This window comes from Anabas testudineus, chromosome 3 (genome assembly GCF_900324465.2).
Source record: "Anabas testudineus chromosome 3, fAnaTes1.2, whole genome shotgun sequence".
NCBI lineage: Eukaryota > Metazoa > Chordata > Actinopteri > Anabantiformes > Anabantidae > Anabas > Anabas testudineus.
Genome location: NC_046612.1, coordinates 13193353 through 13216739, shown reverse-complemented (window position 1 = coordinate 13216739; position 23387 = coordinate 13193353). Strand labels below are relative to the sequence as shown.

At 40.4% G+C, this 23387-nt stretch overlaps 1 protein-coding gene across 2 annotated transcripts in view; it reads left to right on the top strand.

Moving 5' to 3' along the window:
• Nucleotides 1–22750, top strand: part of pde8a (phosphodiesterase 8A) — a 37811-nt gene extending 15061 nt beyond the window's left edge. For both annotated transcript variants that reach the window (XM_026378555.1, XM_026378556.2), the window contains exons 2-22: nucleotides 3629–3685; nucleotides 6364–6554; nucleotides 7278–7334; nucleotides 7537–7591; nucleotides 7778–7866; nucleotides 8118–8196; nucleotides 8539–8679; nucleotides 9414–9502; nucleotides 9676–9727; nucleotides 9819–9861; nucleotides 11443–11520; nucleotides 11720–11790; nucleotides 12925–13089; nucleotides 15253–15301; nucleotides 15446–15581; nucleotides 15688–15886; nucleotides 16926–17143; nucleotides 18223–18355; nucleotides 19279–19443; nucleotides 19551–19680; nucleotides 20608–22750. In XM_026378555.1, coding sequence (XP_026234340.1) covers nucleotides 3629–3685; nucleotides 6364–6554; nucleotides 7278–7334; nucleotides 7537–7591; nucleotides 7778–7866; nucleotides 8118–8196; nucleotides 8539–8679; nucleotides 9414–9502; nucleotides 9676–9727; nucleotides 9819–9861; nucleotides 11443–11520; nucleotides 11720–11790; nucleotides 12925–13089; nucleotides 15253–15301; nucleotides 15446–15581; nucleotides 15688–15886; nucleotides 16926–17143; nucleotides 18223–18355; nucleotides 19279–19443; nucleotides 19551–19680; nucleotides 20608–20714 — 2304 coding nt within the window. In that variant the 3' untranslated portion in view covers nucleotides 20715–22750. The remainder of the gene's footprint in view (nucleotides 1–3628; nucleotides 3686–6363; nucleotides 6555–7277; nucleotides 7335–7536; nucleotides 7592–7777; nucleotides 7867–8117; nucleotides 8197–8538; nucleotides 8680–9413; nucleotides 9503–9675; nucleotides 9728–9818; nucleotides 9862–11442; nucleotides 11521–11719; nucleotides 11791–12924; nucleotides 13090–15252; nucleotides 15302–15445; nucleotides 15582–15687; nucleotides 15887–16925; nucleotides 17144–18222; nucleotides 18356–19278; nucleotides 19444–19550; nucleotides 19681–20607) is intronic.
• Nucleotides 22751–23387: the final 637 nt, after the last annotated feature.

Here is a 23387-nt window from a genome sequence, read left to right as displayed (position 1 = left end):
AGAGAGCTATGTCAAAGTGAAGGGGTCTGGAGATTGTTACTTAACACAGAAGCCATGCACGTTTTCCTAATAAGCACGGGCAGGGCAGGCATCCCAACATTCCCTGCATCCTGGTCCCAGCTCTGGGGTGGAGGAAGCTGTTTACTCTTTCTATCTCTCACTGCTGACGTCGGTGCACCGAACAATGTCATCCAATTTCCTGTTTTTCACTTTAGTGGAAAGCCACTCTCCCAGCATGTATGGAGTAGAGTGTGTATTCAAATGTGTGTGTATGTGTGTGTGTGTGTGTGTGTGTGTGTGTGTGTGAGAGTGTGGGACAGAAAAGTTGGTGGGCTGGAGGAGAAGAGCAGGAGGAAGAGGAGGAGGAGGAGATGTATAGGGCCGGATGCACTGGGAGCAGGAAGAAGGGTCAAAGGCAGCTCTGTAAATACATTAGAAGCATTGAATGAGAGTAGGAGGAGACCGTAGACTGTCCAGAGTGTTGCTGGAGATGACTGTAGACACCTCGCAGCTCCCATGTGCTCTGATTGGCCCGAACAAGGAGGAAAGTTGCAATATCACATGGCATAAAGCTGTCGGTCTGGAAACTGTCACTTATTAGAGGTTATTTTATTAAATCATAACATTAGCTGGATTACCAAACAGCAGGCACCTGTTCAGAGAGCCAGAAGGCTTGTTCTTACTTTTTAATAATGTTTGTTAGATTACGTTATTCACCAGGTATCGGCACAGATACTGGTACCTTTCCTTCAAATTCAAGACATTTACATTTCAGTTCAAGGCAGCTACATATATTTGTTCATTTATATATTCATTGTTAGAGTCTGGTTAATCTTACTAATCACTAACTGCAGTAGAATTAATTCAGCTTAATGTTTCAGTTTAACATTCTTGCAGCATAATGATGTTGTATGATGCAGCATAATTTAACAACACTCCAAACTACATCTTTTTAAAATCACCGCATCAGTGAATCCACGTAGACAGATTCATACAAAAGCTGAATAAATTCTCCCTAATGAAGGAGGAATTTATCACTAGACAGCTGCATTATGCTGCATTAGTATTGAATTGGTGCACTAATAATCTGCCAATTGAGTGTAAATACACCGAAGCTGCAAGAAAGGACTAGGTCGGTAATATTCCTGATCTTTAATATATCAACTGGCTTCACTAAAAAACTGTGAGTCAAGGCAAACTGCATTATCCAAGTTCACTTTGAGCACAACTGCATCTGCACTGTGGCCTGGTGCTCAATGAACTTGTCGTCTGATTAACAAGTCGCCCTGTGCACAGAGAGAGGGAGTGATCCCAGTGTGACTGGTACAACAGAGCAGCATATAGCAAGAGGGCGGGATGTGGGTTACGTAGGAATACACACCATGTCCCTACTGCCCGCCTGCCTGGCCTACATGCTCACTCACTTTCCCTGCTTTGTTTGCCTCTGGTTGAGTGCCAGCGTGATGTTTGCGGGATGCAAATGCTTGGCTGAGTGATTCATTGCAGTGTGTGCATGTGTGTGCCATACAAGAGGAGTATGTTGCCCAGAGTGGCTGGCAGACTGGTTCAGCTCTGTGTGTGTGTGTGTGTGTGTGTGTGTGTGTAAGCGCGCCGGCTATTTGAGTTACACAACCTCAGCTGCAGTATCGCTGGTTGTGTCGGTGTCAGTTAGAGAGGAACGTCTCCCAGGATGAAGACAGAGTGCTGTGTACTACTCTTGCTAGGGCTCAAACTCCATACAGTGCATCAAGACCCCAACCTGCAGCAGAAAAAAATTAAGTGTGGAGTGCTTTTGTGTGGCCACCATCTGTGACATTTACCCAGCAGTAGTCTATAGGAGAGAGGATAGTTTGTTTCACCGCCACAGAAAAATGAACGGTGGGTTTTCTCTAATCAAAATTAGTAAAGCTACGGACGGACTTATTTGTTCTGACATGCGTGGTCAGAGTAACTGAAATCAAATCTGACAACAGGAAACCTTGTTTAGTCCAACGCTCTTGGAAGAGCATGAGCTTGTGGCATTTCCATATGTTAGTCCCCGTTATATGGCCAAAGTCAGACAGGCATGCTGTGTTAGTGTAGACGTGAGTTTCTGTGAAAGACAGGATGATCACAGAGCATCAGCTTGTAGTGATCCTGACGCCGCACTCTTTCCGTGTGGACAGCTACAGCAAAGAGCCTGGCGTCATGATGACGTCAATTTGGCTACAACTAAGGGCTAATCAGCTTTTTCTCCCCCTTTGTTGGTTCATGAAGCTTTCAAAAAGCTTACAATTTAGCAAGAAGTGATTTACTGCAGCCCGGCACGCTCTCTCTATTCCTCCTCACATGTGTAGATTGTTTACGGAGAAGAGGATTTCTAGAGGGATGGTGGTCCGCAAGGGGCTTGGTTGCTATGGTTACTAACCCCTGAGCTGGGTTGCATTTAGCAGGAAGGAAGCTAAATTATTTGCAGACAGAAAAGAGTAAGCTCATGTAGGAAAAGTGCAATCTGTTGAAAAGCTGTCTGTGTGGTATTTTTATTTATTTATTTTTTTTCACAACTCAACTAAACACTAGTTAGAAATTAAGAGATTCAATTCCAAGAGTCTGTTTGTGCTGATGGGAGAATCCACATCCAGATCTTTTACTTTATTACTTTATTAAAAGTACAATATTGTAATGTAGAAATTCTCTGCTACAAGGAAAAGCTGTGCATTCACAATGTTGTTTTTTAAGTATTACAATAATATTAGAATATAAAAAAAATTATAGTCAAATATCAAAAGTAAAAGGACCTCATGTGAAGTCCAGTTTTAAAAAAAAAAGTATAAGAACAGGAACTAATTAGCATTTCATTTATAATTTATTCATTCATCTACAAATTTCTTACTTGATTAACAGTAATAATAATGGGTTCGTTAGTTTTAATTTATACTATCATTTTTAGTTTGGCACTGATACGGATAGATGCTATTTCACTTCTAGTCTTGCAGTGAAGTAGAAGTATAAAATACAGGTACCTTAAAATTGTACTTGAATTGTGAATTCTGCTTAAGTAATTGTAGTTACTTTTCATCATTGGTACTAATACAAATGTTTTAAATTACTCATAGTGTCAATTAATAAAAGTAAGTTATTCACAAATGTCATTAAATGAAAAGTTATTTTTACCAACTTTATTTATTGTTATTTACTGAAACCTCGATTATATGAAGACATTTCTGGCGTTTATCAGTTTCTTGATCCTGTTTGTGGTGCCTAATTTTATAAGACTTAGAACTTGATTTTAAACTACATCTAGACAGAGAATCTACATGTATGTGTGTGATTGAGGAATCTTTCTGTCATTGAAGTTTTCTAACAATGTGTTTGTAAGAGGTCTCGCTGGGCACTAACTGACCTGAAACGAGTAACAACACTGTGTAAGATCTCTGTACAAAAACACAAACACAACTTATCAAACATGAAATGTTTCTTTTTATTTATTTTTTATTTTCTTGGTATAATGACAGTGCTTTATGGTCATTTCAGTATTCTGTCACCTACGTGCATGGCAAAAAGCAGAGCTATCACTCTAATGCTTTCAGCCCAGTGGATAAAATATGAATACTTTTCTAATCCTTATGTTCTTCTTGTTATCTTTCAGACCACATTAACAGAGGTGCAATTTGGACCAATGAAGCTATTTAAAGACCCACTTCAGGTATTGTAAAACAATGAAAACATCTGAATGATTGATGCTCTTGTCCCTGAATGCATTATGTCTTTCCATGGAACAACAGAAGTGCTCCAGTGAAATGTTTATGTCCACATCATTTAGGGGCTTTTAGCTGAGCCTTAGAGCTAAACTTTGTGTGACTGTCAATATTTGGTGGCATGTTTCTGGGGTTAGTATTTCAAAACGTCACCTACATTTGTTTGCAGTTGGAACTAATCTTGAATTTCTCAAAGATACCACACCTCGCTAAGAGATTAAAGAGAAAAAAAAGTCCCCATGCAAACATTCAAAGAAGAGGACGAAAAAATGCTTAATGGACGTATTGTGTGCAATGCAGCCTCAGGTTGCCAAGGCAACGAGGCCAAACATTTATGACCAACAACATACCATAATGAACAATGCAAGTTATAGAAGAACTGCGCATGAGGATTCATGGACCAGTTTCGTCACTGCAAATAGGACTTTCTCTGATGTTCAATGGCTCGTTGTACAGTGTTGCGCTGTGCGTGTTCTTTTGGCACGTGTTGGTGTTGTTTAGTGTGATAAAAATCCTTAAAATTTAAAAGTGTTTGGATAATTAATTCATCATTTCATTAAATGTTCAAGCTCAAATTGCAGTTTTTCGTTGGCATAGATTATTGTTACCTGGATATTTGGGATTTTGGACCGTTGGTCAAATAAAACAAAGACAAAGTGAAGAAATCGCCTTGTGGTACACGGCTCCTTAAAGTAAAATACTACTTCCTAAAATACTACATGCTGTAATTTAATGTGGCGTATAAGCGCACAGACTCAGCTTTATTGTCTCATGCGCTCCAGGGTGACCACAGTAGGAAAGCACACGAGGTAGAAAGAGATATCCCCTTCCTGTTTTTGTCACTCACAGCTGATCCTGTCATGCCCTCCTCCTCTCTACTCCTCCTATTTTCTCGCGGCTCACAGGATCTGGCCGGGCCCTCTGTTTTCAACAATGATGTTTTCTAGACAGAGCAATCAGGCCCTGCCAAAATGCTCACTACCCCTTTCAAACTATTTTTTTTTTCCTCTTGCTGTCTCTGTCTTTGTTGCCTTCGCTGGGTTTTCTGTGTTTCTTTGCAGCATGTAGAGTGTATCCTCAGTTTTTTTTTTTTTGCTTGCATGTCCTTTTTTTTTTTTTGAAAGTGTCGGATTTGTGAGTGCATGTGTGTGTGTGTGTCCATTGCGGCTGGGTGTGTTGTTATTGAGAGAGTCTATCTGTCTAGCTTGAGCATAGTCATCTGAAAAGACCTTATCTCAGCCTGTAATACTCCATCCCTCCACCTCTGCGGGAATGTTGACTTTTCTACCAACATCCCACTGTGGAATTCGGATCTAATTCCCTGTGCGTACCGAACATAGCTGCAGCACTCAGTATTGATGTATTTATGATCCGGACACTCATTGCCGCTTGTAGGGAAAATGCTCATATGTGGAATATGGTTTGCATTAGCAACACCCCTCTTAGGCATAAGAGAAGTCTCTGCTTCAGGCCTGAAAATACATTTTGGTAATAAACAAAGACACAGCAATTGTCCGAATGAATTAAAAGGACATCTGTCAAAACAACCAGTCCTCTATCCCTTCATTGTGTGCAGGACATTAGCTCTAGTTTTCTCAACAAAGTCGGGTATTTGTGTCCTAACTCAATTTTACAGGTGTGATGCAAACGTAAAGTTGCAGAACAAACTTTCTCTTCTTTACACTCGTTCAGCTCCCTGCCAACAGTTGGAGATGACGTCTGTTTGAGAGAGTGACTCATGAATCTACTCTTAGTGCAGTGCTGCTTTTGGAGGCAGGCCTAAATCTCTTGTCCAGTATTTACGCAAGTAAGGGGTTATATGAAAGTATGCTGGCAGAGAGGGAGCGTTCCTTCAATGACGGGCTGACGGTAGCGCTTTCCGCCACAGCCTTGGCAGACCGGTGGGAGGAGCCACAGCCAGTCAAGGCCACCGCGACTAATTGTGTCATAGATCATTGCTACGGACAATAAAATCTCTGACCTACCCGAGTACGAGCTGAGCCTGATCAATCAGGGCCTGTCCACAGGAGGCCTGAGGTCACAGTCAAGCCCACACTGAAGCCTGATTAGGACAACAAGCACAGATGAGCATGAATACTCCAGTGGTGACAGCCCAGAGCTGTTGATGCACTGAAGCATCACAGCTTTTGTCTTTTATTGGACTAATTCTATCTGTGTGTTATTAGGTATGCTAGTTTTCCACATTAGATCTACATATCAGTTAACCCAGTATCTCTTATGTTGTACAATAAATAACGTCCCCTTATTTTAACTCGTGTAGCTATTTAATAAGTGGGATAAACTTAACTGAAACCATAATTAACATCCATCTGTCAGTCCCTGTACAGTAAACAAAATGATATACCAAGTTGGGCAATTGATATATTTAATTGACGAACATTTCGATAATAATAAGTAATTTGTCAAGTAGAAGCCTAAAAAATCTAAATACTTCTATCCCCTATATACTATGGCTCATTGCAACACCTTGTTAGAGAAGTAATATACTTTAGGGGGTAATGGTTGAAATAGCAAGATATAACCTAAATAAACAAATTGCTTAGTTGGATATATGGATATTTGTTTATGTTTTTTTTTTTTTTTTATTTATTTATTTTTTTTGCAGGTACTTTTAGTTTTTGCCAAAGAGGACAGTCAGAGTAATGGCTTCTGCTGGGCATGTGAAAAGGCCAACTTCAGGTGTAGCATGGCGCGAACACCTGAGTCGGCTCTTGAGTGCTTCTTGGAGAAACATCATGACCTCGTCATCATTGACCACAGACATTCCAGACACTTTGACGCTGAAGCACTATGCCGGTAAGCAAGTTCTTTTTCATCATCATCAGTGGACTGCTTCATCCTGTATTAGTGGAGTTATGTAGTGCTGTGGTTCTCGTCCGTACCCCTTCCCTCCACAGCCCTGTCAGAACTCAAATATTTCTTACTAATATTTATTAAAGGGATTAATTTACTAACCCTAACTGTACATAGGTTTATAGGTAGATGTACATAGGTACATGTTTATAGAATAAAAGCTGGCGCCTTTTTAATGTGTTACGTTACATTTGTGATTATGACTGTGCAGGAGTAAATGGTCTGCTCACTTTGGACTCACTAGCTTTCATCACATGCTACCTAGTGCAGTCATGTCAGTGAGAAATGAGCGCTGCCTGTCCATACCGCTCTCTATCTTTAGCCTTTGCCCAAACCAAAAACACACTTACAAACATTCATTTTCCCTGCCCAGCGTGTATGTTAACCCTATTCATTTTGGCCAATCCATATGTTCAGTGTACACGCACAGGCTCCGATGGGGAACTAAAGGGCCTTTATGACCACTAGCTGGGGAAAACCACAGGCGGATGAGTGGCCCTGTACACTGCATTCTTTCAGACGCCTAGACCCACAGAGCTCCATCAGTGGGCTCTGCCTGCCTGGGAGGATCGGAGCGTGAAAAACTGAAAAATACATTGATATGATGCCATGGGCTTTTCCACCAGCCTGCTCACTGGCTAAAAAGTCCCCTGTGTTTACTTTCAGGTCAATTAGAGCGATCAACTCCTCAGAAAACACTGTGATAGTCGCTGTTGTGAAAAGGTATGTACAACTCAGAAACCTCCTCCTTTCTGCTTGTTCTCTATCATTTCATGTAGCTCATGGCTGGGAACAGATCAGAATAAAATCCCTCACACAGCAGAGGTCAGTAGGCCCGGAGCCTGTCACATGCTGCAACCCTTTGATGTTCTTTAAACTCTTGTCATGTTAATGCTTGGGTGCTAACGTATGTTCTCTTTTTAAGGCCAGACAGAGAGGAAGCTTCTGTGATGCCCCTGATCAACGCTGGCTTTAATAGGGTGAGCGACATTGTGTCTGTCCTGGGGTTATTTTGTGATACCACACTTGTCATATGTGAGGAAGCTGAAAGCTGAATCGTTTTTGTTTCTCATAGAGAACTCTAATGAGATTTTGGGGATATCCTGTGCTGTAGTCATCTTCACAGTATTTGAGCATGTTGCATGTTGTTGCCCTCTGACCTTTAGAGATATGTGGAGAATGCCAATATGATGGCCTGCTACAATGAGCTGCTACAGTTGGAGCACGGGGAGGTGCGGGCGCAGTTCAAACTGAGGTGAGCCATGCACTGTTGTACAGTTTTGTAGTTACATTTAGGATGAGTTATATAGTGGCTTTATTCACAGCTGTAATACTGAGAGCAAGATGTCAGAAGCAATATACAGTATTCATTTGTTTTTGCCAGTTATAATAGTTTACCAGTTTACTTTTTTTAAAGGTATAATTGTACATTTCATAGGCATGTAACTAAATCCACACTGTTTTATTTATTAACAATGATTCTGTTACTGTTTCCACCTGTACAAGGGCTGGAAATGCTATTTTCACAGCTCTGGAACAAAGCCAAGAGGCAATAGAGATCACTTCTGAAGATCAAGTAATTCAGGTGGGTTTCTAATGAACTTTATTGTGATGAACAGATGATCTCTCACTTTCTCGCTGTCTTCTTCTCTTCTGTTTTAGTGCCTGTTAATGTCTTGTGATCCGAGATCTCTGTAGTGATGGAGATAGTTTGTGTCCCCCTGAATGGCTGCTTTTGTTAACATCAAAGCACTGTTGCCTGTGCTATCATATTACGATACGAAATATATAGTAAAAAAAACAGTGTCACCTTCTCTGAAGGCATATTGTCTTAGTTCGATGGTATCGTCTTGACTGTGTCTGACCTCACTGTAAATGTTAGAAGCTGTAGATCACCATCTCCACTCTTATTTACTCTGCTTCACAGTATGTGAACCCTGCCTATGAGGCCATTATGGGCTACCAACAAGGTGAGCTAATAGGGAAGGAAATAATAGAAGTGCCTAAAAGTGAGAAGAACAAGCCTGATCTCCTTGAAACTATAAACTCCTGCATCCGGAAAGGAAAGGTAATACACGTTCATTACATCATATCATGGTCTACACTGTTCTGGACATTTCAGGGCATCATTTTCCGTGTGGTTTTATTAATCAACAACTGATTAAAATCACTTTCCTGTGATGGTTTTGTTATTTAACTTACATACAGTCTTAGTATATGACATATAACACCACAGTTTTAACATATAAGATGCCACTGTAGAGTGATGTTCACATTTAGGTTGCTCGTTTAGTGCCATAAAAATTCACATCTGTCTTAGTCGTGTACGTGCAAGCCTTTGCGCACGTGCATCCATGTGTGATGTAAGTGTGCGCCGCTGGCCACCCAGCAGCTCTGTTTCATGTGCAAAAGAACAGTGGTTGACGGCTGCGCTATAATCTTACTACACACAGAGCGAAGGTCAGTCCCAGACAGGCTAACAGCAGGAAGGGCCCTTTTAAGCAGTCACAGTAGCCTGTAGGTGGGGGCACATGAAACAAGTGCACCGGACTCCAGGAGCGCTCCCCCTACCCATTAAAGCAACTCTCTGCTCTCTGAAATACTCTGACCCACCTGACTTTAGCACCCAATCCTGTATCACAAACCACACCATGCTACACCCAGTACCCACCCACTTTTATTTATAGGTATTGTATTTTGCCAGTATTTACAGTGGATGGGTCCTAAATATGCTTTTTTATGTTTGTCAGTTATGTGTTTGTATGTTTCATTTCCTCACTCTCTTGGTTTGTTGGGTTTCAGGAATGGCAGGGGATTTATTATGCCAAAAAGAAGAATGGAGACAGCATTCAGCAAAATGTGAAGATCACACCTGTAATTGGACAGGGAGGGTGAGTGACAGTATGCTGAGGCCTGGCTCATCAGCTCTTGTTAAACTGTAAAACTGGAAGTTAACTTTGCACATACTACGTACTTTGTGTAGTAATAATGGTTGTATCCCTATTGTCCTACCTATTTATTTTATTCCTGGTGTACTGTACTAATAAACTTTTGTCATTCACAGAAAAATCAGACACTATGTGTCTATCAACAGGCCTTTAAATGATAATAATAAGGTATAATGTTTTTCCATTTGTACTAAATAATGAATCAAAGGACCTTTCTGGCCTCCATGTATCAATTAGCTTTTCTCCTCTGTCCATGCAGAGTGATAAATCCAGTGAACGTGTGCAGGCAGAGTCTCAGACAGGTAAGATCCATCCTGAAAATCCTCCCTGCCCTATACATTATAACTGCTCAGTCTTTGCTCTGTATTACACGATTATCCCAGTTGATGTATTTTTGCTAAACGGCTCAAAAGAATGTGGACTCTTATTTTTGAGTAATTCAGGTCCACTCTGCTAGGTAGTCATCATCATTAGTGATGGAAGTTCTTTGTATGACTGACTCAGATGCTAACTAGGTTTGAGGATCTGCAGGAGAGCGTTGTGTTTGTTATTAGGAAGGACAAAATTCAGTTCCAGTGTACAGATGAGATACAGTGCTAATTTTAACTGACTGTTTGCAGACTGTAAATATTTGCTGAACAATAAATTGGAGATAGTCTTATTTGGGAACCTGAGCTTTGGAAGTATGTCAGCAAATGTATTGCACCATGCCAGAAAACCATTGTTTTCTTCAGTCATGACCCACATTTTAAACAGTAGACTAACAGACCACCCAGTCCTGCTTTATCTAGCTGAGAAATATCTCAAAAGAAATGAATTCTCATATCTTGTGTTGACCTTGAAAACGTTATTCAAGCTTTTATTTCCTCTAAACTAGTCTATTGTCCCTTCCTGGATTGTGATATCAACTGTAAAGCCAATTCATTGCTGCAACTTATTTCAAAATGCAGCAGCAGCGCTTCTGGCAGGCAAACAGAACAGGAATCATATCACGTGCTGGCGTCATTTCACCAGCTGACTGTAAAGAAGTGACTTTGAAATCTTTCCATTTGTTGATAAAGTTTCGCTTTGTTTGACATTATATTACAGTAACACTTATACATGATTTGCGACCCTCAAGGCTGATTACGTTTCTGGTTTTATGTAAGAACCCTACTCGGCTGTGATTTGCCTAATTGAATAATGTATTGTTTCTTTTTCATCTCTGTGACCTTTCAAAGTGACTGTTTTATAGTACGTCTGTTACACATTACACTTAAAGCGCAAGTAGGAATACAAAAAAACAAAACAACACGCTGGCATAGCCGTGATTCCAAATACCTGTGCAAATATTTAACAGTTTCACACTCCAAGCTCCCTAAGCTTGTCATAAGAGGCTGATGTTGTGTATCTGCCATTTTCTGAGAACAAATGTTTGACAAATAACATGCAGGGTTTTACATATGTTTGTATAAGCCACACGTAGAACCATCCAGATCTCTCCCCCAATACATATGTCTTGTTGTAATAATAATGTAAGTTCATTACATGTTCGATGTAACTTTAATCCTACACCGACACAGCTCTATTCGGAGAGATGCCCCCTTTTTAAGTTGAAGTTTAAAAGCTTCTGCACGTCAGCTTCTGTACATCCCTGCTCACTGGAGCAACGTGTATTAAATACTTTGAGAGAACTGGAGTAGCTCAAGATGTCCTTTGTCTTAATTCTGTTACTAACTTTGACCAATTGTTACAGTGTCTGTGAATTGCAAATTCAAAAACTCCAGTATGAGATTTTACTCATCAAAAACAGACTGCTATACTCTGGTTGTTCTGACTAAGGCACCCCATCCTCTTGCCAAGTCCAAAGTGTGTTAATGTACAGTGTTATTTTTACTCCCCAGACATCCAATCCAGTAAGCACAAAGACCGGAGGAAAGGCTCTCTGGACGTCAGATCCACAACATCTCGTGGGAGTGATGGTGAGAGAGAAGGGAGATAGATGATGGAAACTCTGCGCCAGTTGTGTGTTGGCATCAAGTGTTGATTGGACACAAACATGCTCACTGGGCAATGTTTGGAAAACTGCAGCTTAATTTGTTGTTGTGTGTCTGTTATGATATGGGGAATCAATAAGTTAATAATAATTATACGGGGACGTCTCTCTTTTCATGCTGCCAGGGAGCTCACAGCGACGGCACTCCTCAATGGCCCGAATCCACTCCATGACTATAGAAGCTCCCATCACCAAGGTGGGCTTCATCTCCTTCCTCTTCATCCCTCCCAGCCTCCATCATATGATCAGCACTTTGTTCTGCAGTTCTGTATCTTATGACTGAACTCTTGGTTTATTAAACTGCCACCATCGCCATCAGCACTTCTTGCACAGCTACCAGAGGCCAGCATACCATGTCAAGAGGAGATGGGCTGATAAAATACCACATTTCATGCATAAGACAGGGAAGCACACTGGACCAGAATGACCTGCTTTTTTAGTGGTTTATATAGTCTGCTGCCTGGATAGACGGAAACAGAGAAAGTCCCCAGGGATAGGTCATATGACACACTGCAGTTCCTTTGCTGTATCATTTGACTGTGTAGTCAGTCCCTGTAGGCGTCATCCTCTCCAGAATAAAGCACTGATAGAACTGCTGCTGGTACTTTTTGTGTACATGTGTAAGTGGGTTTGGTAGGAGTTGTGTCCTTGTACGTCCTCGCTGACCTCGCCATGGGTTCCCATTGTTGGAGCCTTCTGAACCTTACTCGCAACTTCTTGTTGGGAGTAAATGTCTCTCTTTACTTTTCCCGATCGTCAGCGTGTGATCTAGTGTTGATCAGTGATTGGAATTAAAATAAGAACGTGATATTTTTGAATATACAGTTATTGAGATGAAACGATCAGTACTTCTCTGGAGCTACAGCCAGCAGATGATTACTTAGTATAGCATAAGTAAGTATCACAGTGGCCACATGTTGAAGTCCTTCCTGGACAAGACACTGAACCTTTGGTACTTCAATAGGACTGCCTGTCCACAAGAATTATTTGTAATACATATACTGGAAACAGCTAAAGGTGAACCAAATCCCAATTGGATCAGCTCTAACTTTTTTTTAAGTAAAAAGAACCTCAATGCGTGGTTTGACATAGGTTTGTGTGTCCTACAGTTTAGAAAGAAAGCCATGACTGTATGTAAGATGGTAAGATGATTTAGTAGGTGCGTTCCAGTTTTTATGCTAAGCTAATTGTCTTTCCACTATGGCTATAAATGAGATGCCTGAATCATCCTGTCTTCTCTTATCCAATGAGAACTGCCCTTGTATTTTATTCCTGTCCCGGAAATGTTTCCATTGTTTTTATTATTACCTTTTCTACATTCATCATCCAGGTAATCAACATCATTAATGCAGCCCAGGAAAGCAGCCCTATGCCGGTGGCAGAGGCCTTGGATCGGGTACTGGAGATCCTGAGGACCACTGAGCTCTACTCTCCACAGCTGGGCACCAAGGATGAAGATCCCCATACAAACGACCTTGTGGGGGGGCTGATGACGGTAAGCAGCAGGTCCTCCTTGAGCATGAGGGTTCTTCAAGAAGTCTGAAACACCCAAACAGCTTCCTTCCGCTATGAATGACTCGACTCCGACACAATAACACACGTCAGAGCGTCTGCAGAATTCCACAGCGATAAAATGCATATCGACGTGAATGTCCATGAAGCATTCAGAGAGCAGAGAGGCAGGAGTGTGTGTGCCTTTGTGTGTGTTGACGTTTGTTTTTGTGGGGATTTCTGTTCATATTTTCATATTAGTGAGAGGCAGAGGGAGAGATTAACAGTCAGCGATGATGAAGTACAGAAGTAGAAAGAGTGCCAAGTTGGCAGTCTTGGCAACAACCCCAGAGGAAGTGTTAGATTGTCCTTTGTGCTCCTGTAGGCTGGAGAGGAAAGCCCACCCTCTCCCCCCTGCCCCCACTCCCTCCCTTCTACTCTCTCTCTCTCTCTGCACACACTCTGTGCACATGCACCTCTTCCTCTCGTCTCCACAGGCCTGGAAACATCCTGTTCTTTGGATCAGATGAATAATCATGGCTTTACTTACACATGTACACTCTGGATACATGGAGGCAGAGAGATGTTAGACATAGTTCCTCCCTAGGAAGATGTGTTCTGCATAAGTGATAAAGGCTGATGATACCAGACAACCACAAGGTGCTTCAAGAGGTTTTGAGAGATGATTATTTATGTAGAATCATGTTGGTCTAGGAGGTGCCTGGTTGCATTTTCTTGGAGTCTGAAATCAGAAGACCCAGCTCACATTAAGAGAGGAGCTGTCATCTTTCTGGGGAGAGAATCTTAAAATAGCCCATGTGTACAGAGGCAGCACCACCATGAGACAATGCTCGGGTCAAAGATGAGCCAGTCTCCCCTTCCTGTTTGAAAGAAGTAGAGGCCTTCACAGTGTTTAATTTTGATGGTTTTCATCTTTTAATATTTCATGACATACAATAGCCTGCAGACATGGTTTCATGATTTCATTGTAGCTTCTTATCAGTCTTTTGAAAAACACACAGACAACATTACTGTTTTTGAGGATTTGTAATGCAGAGCTTCTGCAAAGCTTGTTGTTGACATAAATCGAGACTAAAATGCTGGCTGTGAGACTGTGCTCTAAACTACATGTAACTGTTAACATGCTAACATGCTTACATTAGGAATGCTGCTGTTCATTATGTACATCGTTCACCATGTTCAGAATCTTAGTTTAGTGTCTTAGCATGCTGCCGTGTCATTAGTTTTGCATATTGCATATTATTATATTTGCATATTTGGTCATAAACCAAAGTGATGATCAAATTAAACCTTTTCTCTGATAATGGTACTAGGGGAAACGTTAAGGAGTCAGCAAAGTTGTTACTGATTGTGTGAGGATAGATTAGGACATTTTACTTAAAACCTTGAATATTAACCTCAAGGCATTGTTAGAAGTATAGTCCTGGTTTATCAGAGCTGATCCTCTGAGGACTCTAAATGTCTATATAAATATACTTATAGCACTGATATTTCCTGTTTTATCAATCTGTAATCTTTACACATTTTAAATAGAGGAGACTAATTACGGTGAGAGAAGAGCTGGATCATTACACTTATAAACACTAGAAAACAGAGTTTGATTGTTTGGGTGATTAACTGTGAACCCATTGATATCATAGTGTACAAGAGGGACATTACTTTTACATTTAGTCATTTGGCAAATGCTTCTATCCAAAGTGACTCACAAGTGAGGTACAAGGCAAGCAAAAATATTAAGTCAACGAGAAATGACTTACTACTACTACTACTACTACTACTACTACTACTACTACTACTACTAGATGACGTGTACATTAATGGTCATGGTGTCATTTCTGGCAGAACCCTGTTCATAAACAGGGTTATCATTTTTGACCTGCATATTGTTTTCATTAATGGTTCTCCTACTCCCTCTGTTTGCTAGTGGTGAGTCCTTTCACCATGTAAGACACACAGGTATTCATTTACTTTTGGTTTTGAAAATTATTTCTAACCTTTCTGAGACTCTGGTTATGGTTCAATGGTGTCTTTTGCTTGTTGTTAAAAACAATACAAACTCCTGATGGTCTGAGGTGTTGAAAGTAATAAATTGCTTATAAATGTATGAATTTTATGTGTGCACTACATTTTTCATTCTCATCCACAGGATGGTTTACGCAGATTGTCAGGGAATGAATACATATTTTCCACAAAACGTAAGTTTATACATACATGAAGCATGATATCCAGTGCTATACTACATTTTACAGTTTGATATAATATTATTTTTCTGTTTGGAGGTCTCGATGAAGCCCCATTACCTGAATGCCCCTCTTTCTTTTCCCTTGATTTGTTGGCAGACCCTCACCATATCCCCAGTCACCTGACTACTCCTCTGTCATTAAATGACATCCCTCCTCGTATCGCCCAGACGATGGAGAACGAGGACTCGTGGGACTTTGACATCTTCAACTTGGAGGCTGCAACCATGAAACGGTGAGGCAGCCCTCAGCTTTGGGCACTGTGTCTAATTTTCTTTAGTTTGAAAGGAGAGTGTGCATTGAAAGTTTATGTTGAACTACCTTGCTGAATCCTCCTGCAGGCCTTTGACGTACTTGGGCCTGAAGATCTTCTCCCGCTTTGGGGTCTGTGAGTTCCTAAACTGCCCTGAGGCTACGCTGCGTTCCTGGCTACAAGTGATTGAAGCTAACTACCACTCCAGTAACTCCTACCATAACTCTACACATGCAGCTGATGTCCTGCACGCAACAGCATATTTTCTCTGCAAAGAGAGGGTCAAGGTATAAACAGTAAATGGGACAGTGGGCGCTCAGTTGTTTTTGGTGCATGAATTGAACAAGTAACAGTAGATTTACTCTGTGTTTGTGTGTTGTGCTGTACAAGCGCCCTCTGCTTTACATGTCTTTTATCTTTGGCATGTGTGCCATCTCTTGTACAGACGTTCACCACTGCTTTGGTCTAAAGGCCAAATGCCAACAGTATTTAGATTTGGGGATTTTTCAAATGCAGCTGACTGCTCAGTCTTAATTTCCATCGGAGCTTACATTATCCTAGAGAGTCGTGGTTTTGCCCAAGTGTGTCAGTGGCTCAGTAACTGGTTGGGGGCATGAACTGGCTAAGCTGATTACCAAACTGTCTATTTCTGATCTCAGTGGAGTTATCTTTCATTGGTTTACCCAGTGAACTGTGAATGTTACATCACCCAAGGTTAATGAATTCCTAGAAGACCGGTTAGCGGGTTTGTTATTTGGCAATTTAATTTTATAATGAGGAACCTGTGCACTGTTTTTTTTTTTTTTTTGTACTTTTTAGTCCTTTGAACCATGATAAAAAACTAAAATAACAAATAGTTGAGTACAGTTGTTTGCTCTGTGTTCAATTAGCTTTAAAACAATCATTTCTACCCACATTCAATAAAATTTGATTTTCTGTATTGATCTAGTGCTTCATTGAAATTCCACAGTGTCTATATGCTGTCTAGGCATTGTGGCATGTCAGTCAGGTTTCTCACAGGAAAGCTTAGGATATTTTCTAAATGCTAAAGATAAAATTAAGGTGAACATTAACCGTCCTTCACAGTACACCACTACTTCTCAGACTGGATGCACGTCACAGCTGTGTTCATAGTGGAACGTCTGGTGTCGAGTGAATATAATAAAAAAGTTAAAGTGTGCCAGATTCTGGCTTGGTTTAACATCCAGAAACCAAACATCATCCCTGTGACAATTAAGACCAAAGTTATAACATGCCAGATTTTTTCTTTAAAGTCCAACAATCATATCCAATAATCTAGTTTTTCTCTCTCTTGTGCTCTGACAGCAAAGTTTGGATCCCATTGACGAGGTGGCTGCACTGATTGCTGCTACTGTGCACGATGTGGACCACCCAGGCCGCACCAACAGTTTCCTGTGCAATGCAGGAAGTGAGCTGGCTATCCTCTACAATGACACAGCTGTGCTAGAGAGCCACCACGCAGCGCTCGCCTTCCAGATCACCACAAGAGATGATAAATGCAACATCTTCAAGAACATTGAGAGGTACAAGACTGGTTACACCGGCAACAGGTCACTCAAAGACAAGTTGTCATTATCTGCTTTTCATAGACAGTTCAAAGATCATAGAATTGCCAAACACAAAACACAATCATTCTCCTGAACTACTTAGGTTAAGTGGACACGGTTTCAATATGTAGCTACAAGTCCAACCCATAAAATTTCAAGTACTAATAATTAAATATGTGCATTGTTTGTTCAAAAATAAAACGTTTACCTGGCTGTTTCTGGAAAGTTTTGACTGACTCAAGGATGATAGAATAATTAACTACATTTTCTGCTGTTTATTTAACGTTTTCCAAATTAAGTAAATAATATTTGTAGTTTGAGTGATTGCATTTGTGTCATTATCAACTAATAATCTGATTATTAACTTAGAGACCAATTTGACATCTTCGATTGGCTGAGTTTTCCCAATAATGGTCTGACACCCACAAATATTCAATTTACTCTAATACATAAATTAGATGTAATATCTTCGGTTCATATACAGTTAACACTCACACTTGAGAGGATGCAACCGGCAAATATTTGGCATTTCTGTTAAAAATGACCAAAATAATTAGCAGTGATGATCAGTTCAATGTCTTTTGATTGATCAACTTTTGTTTGGATATCTTTATTAATATTTAAAAAAAAAACATTTGCTCTATTAGACAAACAAATATTCTGTATATCATCAATACTGTGTTAATACAGTATGTGAGATGAGGTAAAATAGATATTTTAAATAATAATAATAATAATATCCCTAAATATAGTATCACAGGGGATAAGCAAAATCTGTCAATGAAAGCAATACTGAGTGTGTAGTGATGTGATTGGAGTCTCAAAGTAGAATAGCTCACATGTGCTGGTCCCCTCACAGGGGTAAGGTGAACAAAGCACCTATTCATGGCCAGCGTCACTGTAGTCAGGGGGGAAAAACAGTGGGTTCCCGTGCTGTTTACAAAGCTGTCATCTCTCTCTCTCTCTCTTTTCTCTTTTACTTCTCTCCCTGCCTTCCCCTCTTTCATCCATCTGATTTTTGTTATGTTGTTCTCTCTGTTCGTCTCCGTCTCTAGGAATGAATATCGAACACTACGACAGGCCATCATTGACATGGTGCTCGCAACTGAGATGACAAAACACTTTGAACATGTCAACAAATTTGTCAACAGCATCAACAAACCACTGGCTGCTCTGGAAGAAAATGGGGTGAGAACAGTTTTAAATGTTTGTTTTTTACTTGTTGTTGTTTTATACCAGTGTGGAAATAGTGTAATTTTAGCATTTTGTTTACACAAAAGATCAATATTGTGTGTCAAGAGGACACACAGGAGCATCCAGACACACTAGATAAACACAACTTTTGTAATCTGATTCTATCTCACACTGTCACAGAGTCACACACAGTCCAACCACCTGCGAGCAACAATAGTGTAGGAGCTTGAGAAATGGCGATTCTGGTTCGGGGGTCTTGTGGCCTGTTGTTGCCTGGGCACAGATAGCTTTGTGGGGAGAGAATTTTACAACTTGGTAACATCTTTCTCGTCTTTGTGTGGAATGTTCAACACAGACATTTAAAAGTTCACTTGCCTTTAAAGGAAGGAAGGATGTGAAAAAATAATCCGAGTGCTGATTTTCCTGAATTCATAAATTGAACACTGCCACTTTCATAACCTGTAAGTTTAGAATTGTTGTGCATTTAAGTGTGTGCTATAAATAAACAGAGATAAATTGTTTTCACATACACGAAAGGCAAAAGACCTCAAAGTTAATATTGAGACCTAAATGTCCAGGAAAAAAAAAGCTCTTTTTCAACATGGCTCTGCAAAATAGACCTTCTATATACAACATAACTGTCAGTAATTTAAATCTTGAAACACACTAGCAAGTAACAGTAACACACATGCAAATCATGTGACTGCTTGAAGTATGGTGTAGTCTTTAACATGTACGTGTTACTCATAAGGAACATGCTCTGAATACAGATGCTTACTCTCCATGAAACCTTCATCAGCTGGTCGATGTACAGACAACCATTATTTTTAAAGTTATTCAGCTGCAGATGTGTATTGTTGATAATATTTAAAACAATTTTCTTTGTGCTAATGTTTTTTTTTTTGTTTTTTTTTTAGGGAAACAATGATGAGGAATCTGTCAAAAGCGTTCTGACATCCCCCGAGAATCGCATTCTTGTGAAGCGAATGCTGATTAAGTGTGCAGACATCTCCAATCCATGTAGGCCTCAGGAGCTCTGTATAGAATGGGCCGGACGCATTTCAGAGGAATATTTTGCACAGGTAATGAGGACAAAAATAGTAATGGCATGTTCTGGGGAGATGGGGTACCAGACAGTATGGGAATTTATTGAATATGATGATTATGTGTGTTGTTGTCTGTGTTACAGACGGACGAGGAGAAGAGACAAGGCCTACCAGTGGTTATGCCTGTGTTCGACAGAAACACGTGTAGCATCCCAAAGTCCCAGATTTCCTTCATAGACTACTTTATTACGGACATGTTTGATGCATGGGATGGTAAGCAATTACTACAGATATGTACAGAATACTGATCTGCACACTAGTAGTTGTTACTTAGTTAATCAATGCAATGAAGCATTGAGTCCAACTGATCTGTTTAAAACTCTTAATGGCTAAGAAGAAGAAGGAGTTCCTCAGGCTGGAGGTCCTGCTTTTTACTCACACAGTGTGAAGAGTTCATGTTGGGGTTGGGTGTTGATGCTAGGGGTCAGAAAGCAGGCATAGAAGGTGTTGAGGTCATCCGGTAGGCTGTCTGAAGCTAATACAGTGATGTTCATAATGGTCCTGTAGTCTGTGATGTGCTGCAGGTCTTGCCACATCCACCCGGCATCAGCAGTAGAGTAGAAACTGTCCAACTTCTCTCTGTACTGCGTCTTGGCTGCTGTAATGGTTCTTCTCAGTCTGTACTGAGACGCAGTTTTGTACTCTGTCTCATTGAAAAGGAAGAGGATAAACAGTTAGGCACACCTGACTGTTTTTTTGGGGCTTCAGGTTTGGGAACGTCCAGATTTCTTTGGTGGGGACGATGTTTCAAAAACAAGTGCTAATAGTCCTCTACACTGAACAGCTTTGAGCTGTAGCTTTGAACACATCTCAGTCTGTCAGGGCAAGACAGTCCTACAAGAGGCCCTCAGTCTCTGGGGTCCAGAGCTTAATCTATTTAGCGACAGGGTTTGTTTGTTTGTTTGAGTCTTTGTCTGTAGACTGGGTGCAGGAACAACAAGATGTGGTCTGAGTGTCCAAAGTGGGGGTAGGGTGCTGCCTTATACGCAACCTGTACATTGCTGTAAACATGGTCTATTGACAGCGTGTAGTTGTGTAGTGTTACAAGATCTAATCCTAACAAGAAATGCAAGTTGTGCAAGTGGTTCAGAACCTTTAACAGGATATATCGAGCTTCAACCTATTTTGTTTTCTCCACAGCTTTTGCAGACCTCCCCAATCTTATGCAGCACTTGGACAACAATTTCAAGTACTGGAAAGGCCTTGATGAGAGGAAGCTGCACAGCCTGCGACCGCCTCCGGAGTAGATGCTGCAGTGTTTCATCCTAGGACTCTGCAGTCCAGGGCAGTTGTACTCTCCCCTGCTGGGTTGTCTCTCTCTCTGGCAGCCTAACCAGCCAAAGGGCCTCCTCGCCTTCACTCTCCTGCTTCTGTAGCACGCCAAGCGTCCATGTCCGTTGATACAGAAACCACAGACGCACTTTCTGACAGGCAGTTGCAGCAGGAACACTGCTGGCTTAACTACCCTGTCTGATGAGAACTGTGACAAGCTGACACAGACACACAACATCCTTATGAACTTCTTGTGCCTCCCAGGCATTCGCAGTGTAGCTGGTCAAGTGGCATGACTGAGAGAGGGTCCTCAAATGCCTCCTGGCAAAGCATTTGCCCCCTCATTACCACATGGGCTCTCCTGTCTGCCTGTGAAATTGCTGTTTAGATAAAAAAACTGCTTTTTTACTGAAGGAGTGAGCAACACTGGAGGAATGGATCAAAGCGTGGTCTGGATATGAAGGTGTAAGGCCATATATTATCACCTTTGACCTCCATCCCTGTGCTCCACAGAAGGCGAGACTGCTCATTTGGCCCCTGGAGGCCACACCATGAAAGAACACTCCACTGTTTTGGGGTTTTTTTTTTTTCTTTGTTTGTTTTTGACAATATTTTCATTAGTCCTTCAGAAACACATCCAAGTTGACACATAGCTGTCATGACAGACATGTGGGAGGGGATGATTTGTTTTTGGTCTGGGAGTGGCTCTTCACTTTAGGTCACCGCTGAAAGACAAAAACCTCAACATCATGATCATAGGTAACTAATTACAGATGATTTGGTATGTTAATTTTTCTTAGATGTTCCATATTTTCTATATCAAAATTAATACATGAATTAAGTAAATAAGAACAAAATGAATTTAGAAGAGAGAAAAGCCAAAGCTGATAAAGACAAATATTGCAACTCTCAAAAAATGTACAATTATTATTCAAATGAAGCGTTACCATATTAAACATTTTTATTTTCATAACAAAAGTACAGCACCAGTTTAAATGAACACTTTTGTATTGCACTGTAAACAATATTAGAAATGTCTATGTCTCAGTGATTTGTCCAGGGATGGGATGTTGCATTGGAGAATAAGCTGTTCTTGTTGATTATCAGGTGTGTGTGTGTGCGTGTGTGTGTGTGTGTGTGTGTGTGTGTGTGTGTGCGCGCGTGTGTGCGCGTGTGTGTGCGCGCGTCTGTGTGTGTACGTGTGGGTGTGGGTGTGTTTGGTTTGTAGGTGTGGGTGTATTAATTGTTGCAACAATCCCTTACTCTTGGTTTAATGCTGTAAACCGCTTGACATTTGACAACAGCAGAAATATGTGAACATTTTGGACTTGAAATTTTTTTCTCCCAGAAATTTTTGTATCTGGTTAATCCTACTGAAAAGACTGCCTTATTTTATACAATATTTATACAGAACATCCCACTGTGCAACAGCAACGGACATCTGGAGTTTTTATTATAACATAGTCAGAAGGTTATGTTCAAGTAAATCTCAATATTTTTATAGACAATGAATTTTACACTGGATTTGCAGCAAATGAGATCAACCATTATAGCTATCTGAATACTTGTGAATTGGACGGCCATACAGAACATGTATACAGAGAACTAAATGGTTAAGAAGGATGTGGATCGCAGAGTTGTCTATCACTGTCTTTAAGCAGTCTCCTAGAGGCCAGCTTGCATTGATTTTGTTTTGTTTTATTTTGTTTTTTTGTTTTGTTTTGTTTTGTTTTTTGATCAAACATCATTGGCCACTTGTCCAACACCTTTATGCACAGACCCGGAGTTTCAGATTAGGATACTAATATATGTTAAACATTGTTGCTTATTAAGAATATTTCATCCTTAAAACAGTATATAAATGCCATAACAGCTAAGCAAATGATGGTTAATAAGATGTATTGACCTTGTTTATTTTTGTTTCTTTCTAATGACAGAATTGTTCACTCAATCAGGGGATTTGTTTGTTCCTTCTGATTCACATCTTGGTCTGAAGGCACGGAAAAAATAGAAACTATTCAATGAAAAATAAAATAATGTAAATTATATGTTTGCGGTCTATTTCTTGCAGCTACCTTTCTGTCTTCTTTTTTGCGCGTTCTCTAATTGCACTCATTCCTTCATTAACCTTACAATGTGTCTTATTGTATGTATTTAATATTTACACTGTCAGAGTTTGTCAGGATATCTAACTACCTCTTAAAGTACAGCAAGGATGCCTCTCCAGCTACATGTTTGCCGGACCCTGGCTTGGACATCTACCATATCTATTATGAAATTGCCATGAAAGGTAGAATAATTGTTATCTGTTTCTCCCTATATAGTTATTTTTTTTTCAAAAGGAGTCACTAGGACTGCCTTAAATCTAAAATGAATGACAAATGCATGTGTATTCACATTATAGTTCGTCATCAAGACTGCAGAGGTTGTAAAGAGAAATCAGTTTTGCCTCATTAATATACAAACTGTGTGTTATGATATGCCAAAATCTGATCATCAACTATACATGGGTGTAAGTATGATGATTCTAAAAATAATTCTATGTGTTTGTGCTTTTTGGACATAATTTGAGTTTCCCAAAGCCATTTCAGTCAGAGTGATCTTAATCTAAATTCCCAGCCCTTGTTCTGCATGTTTTAACTGAGCAG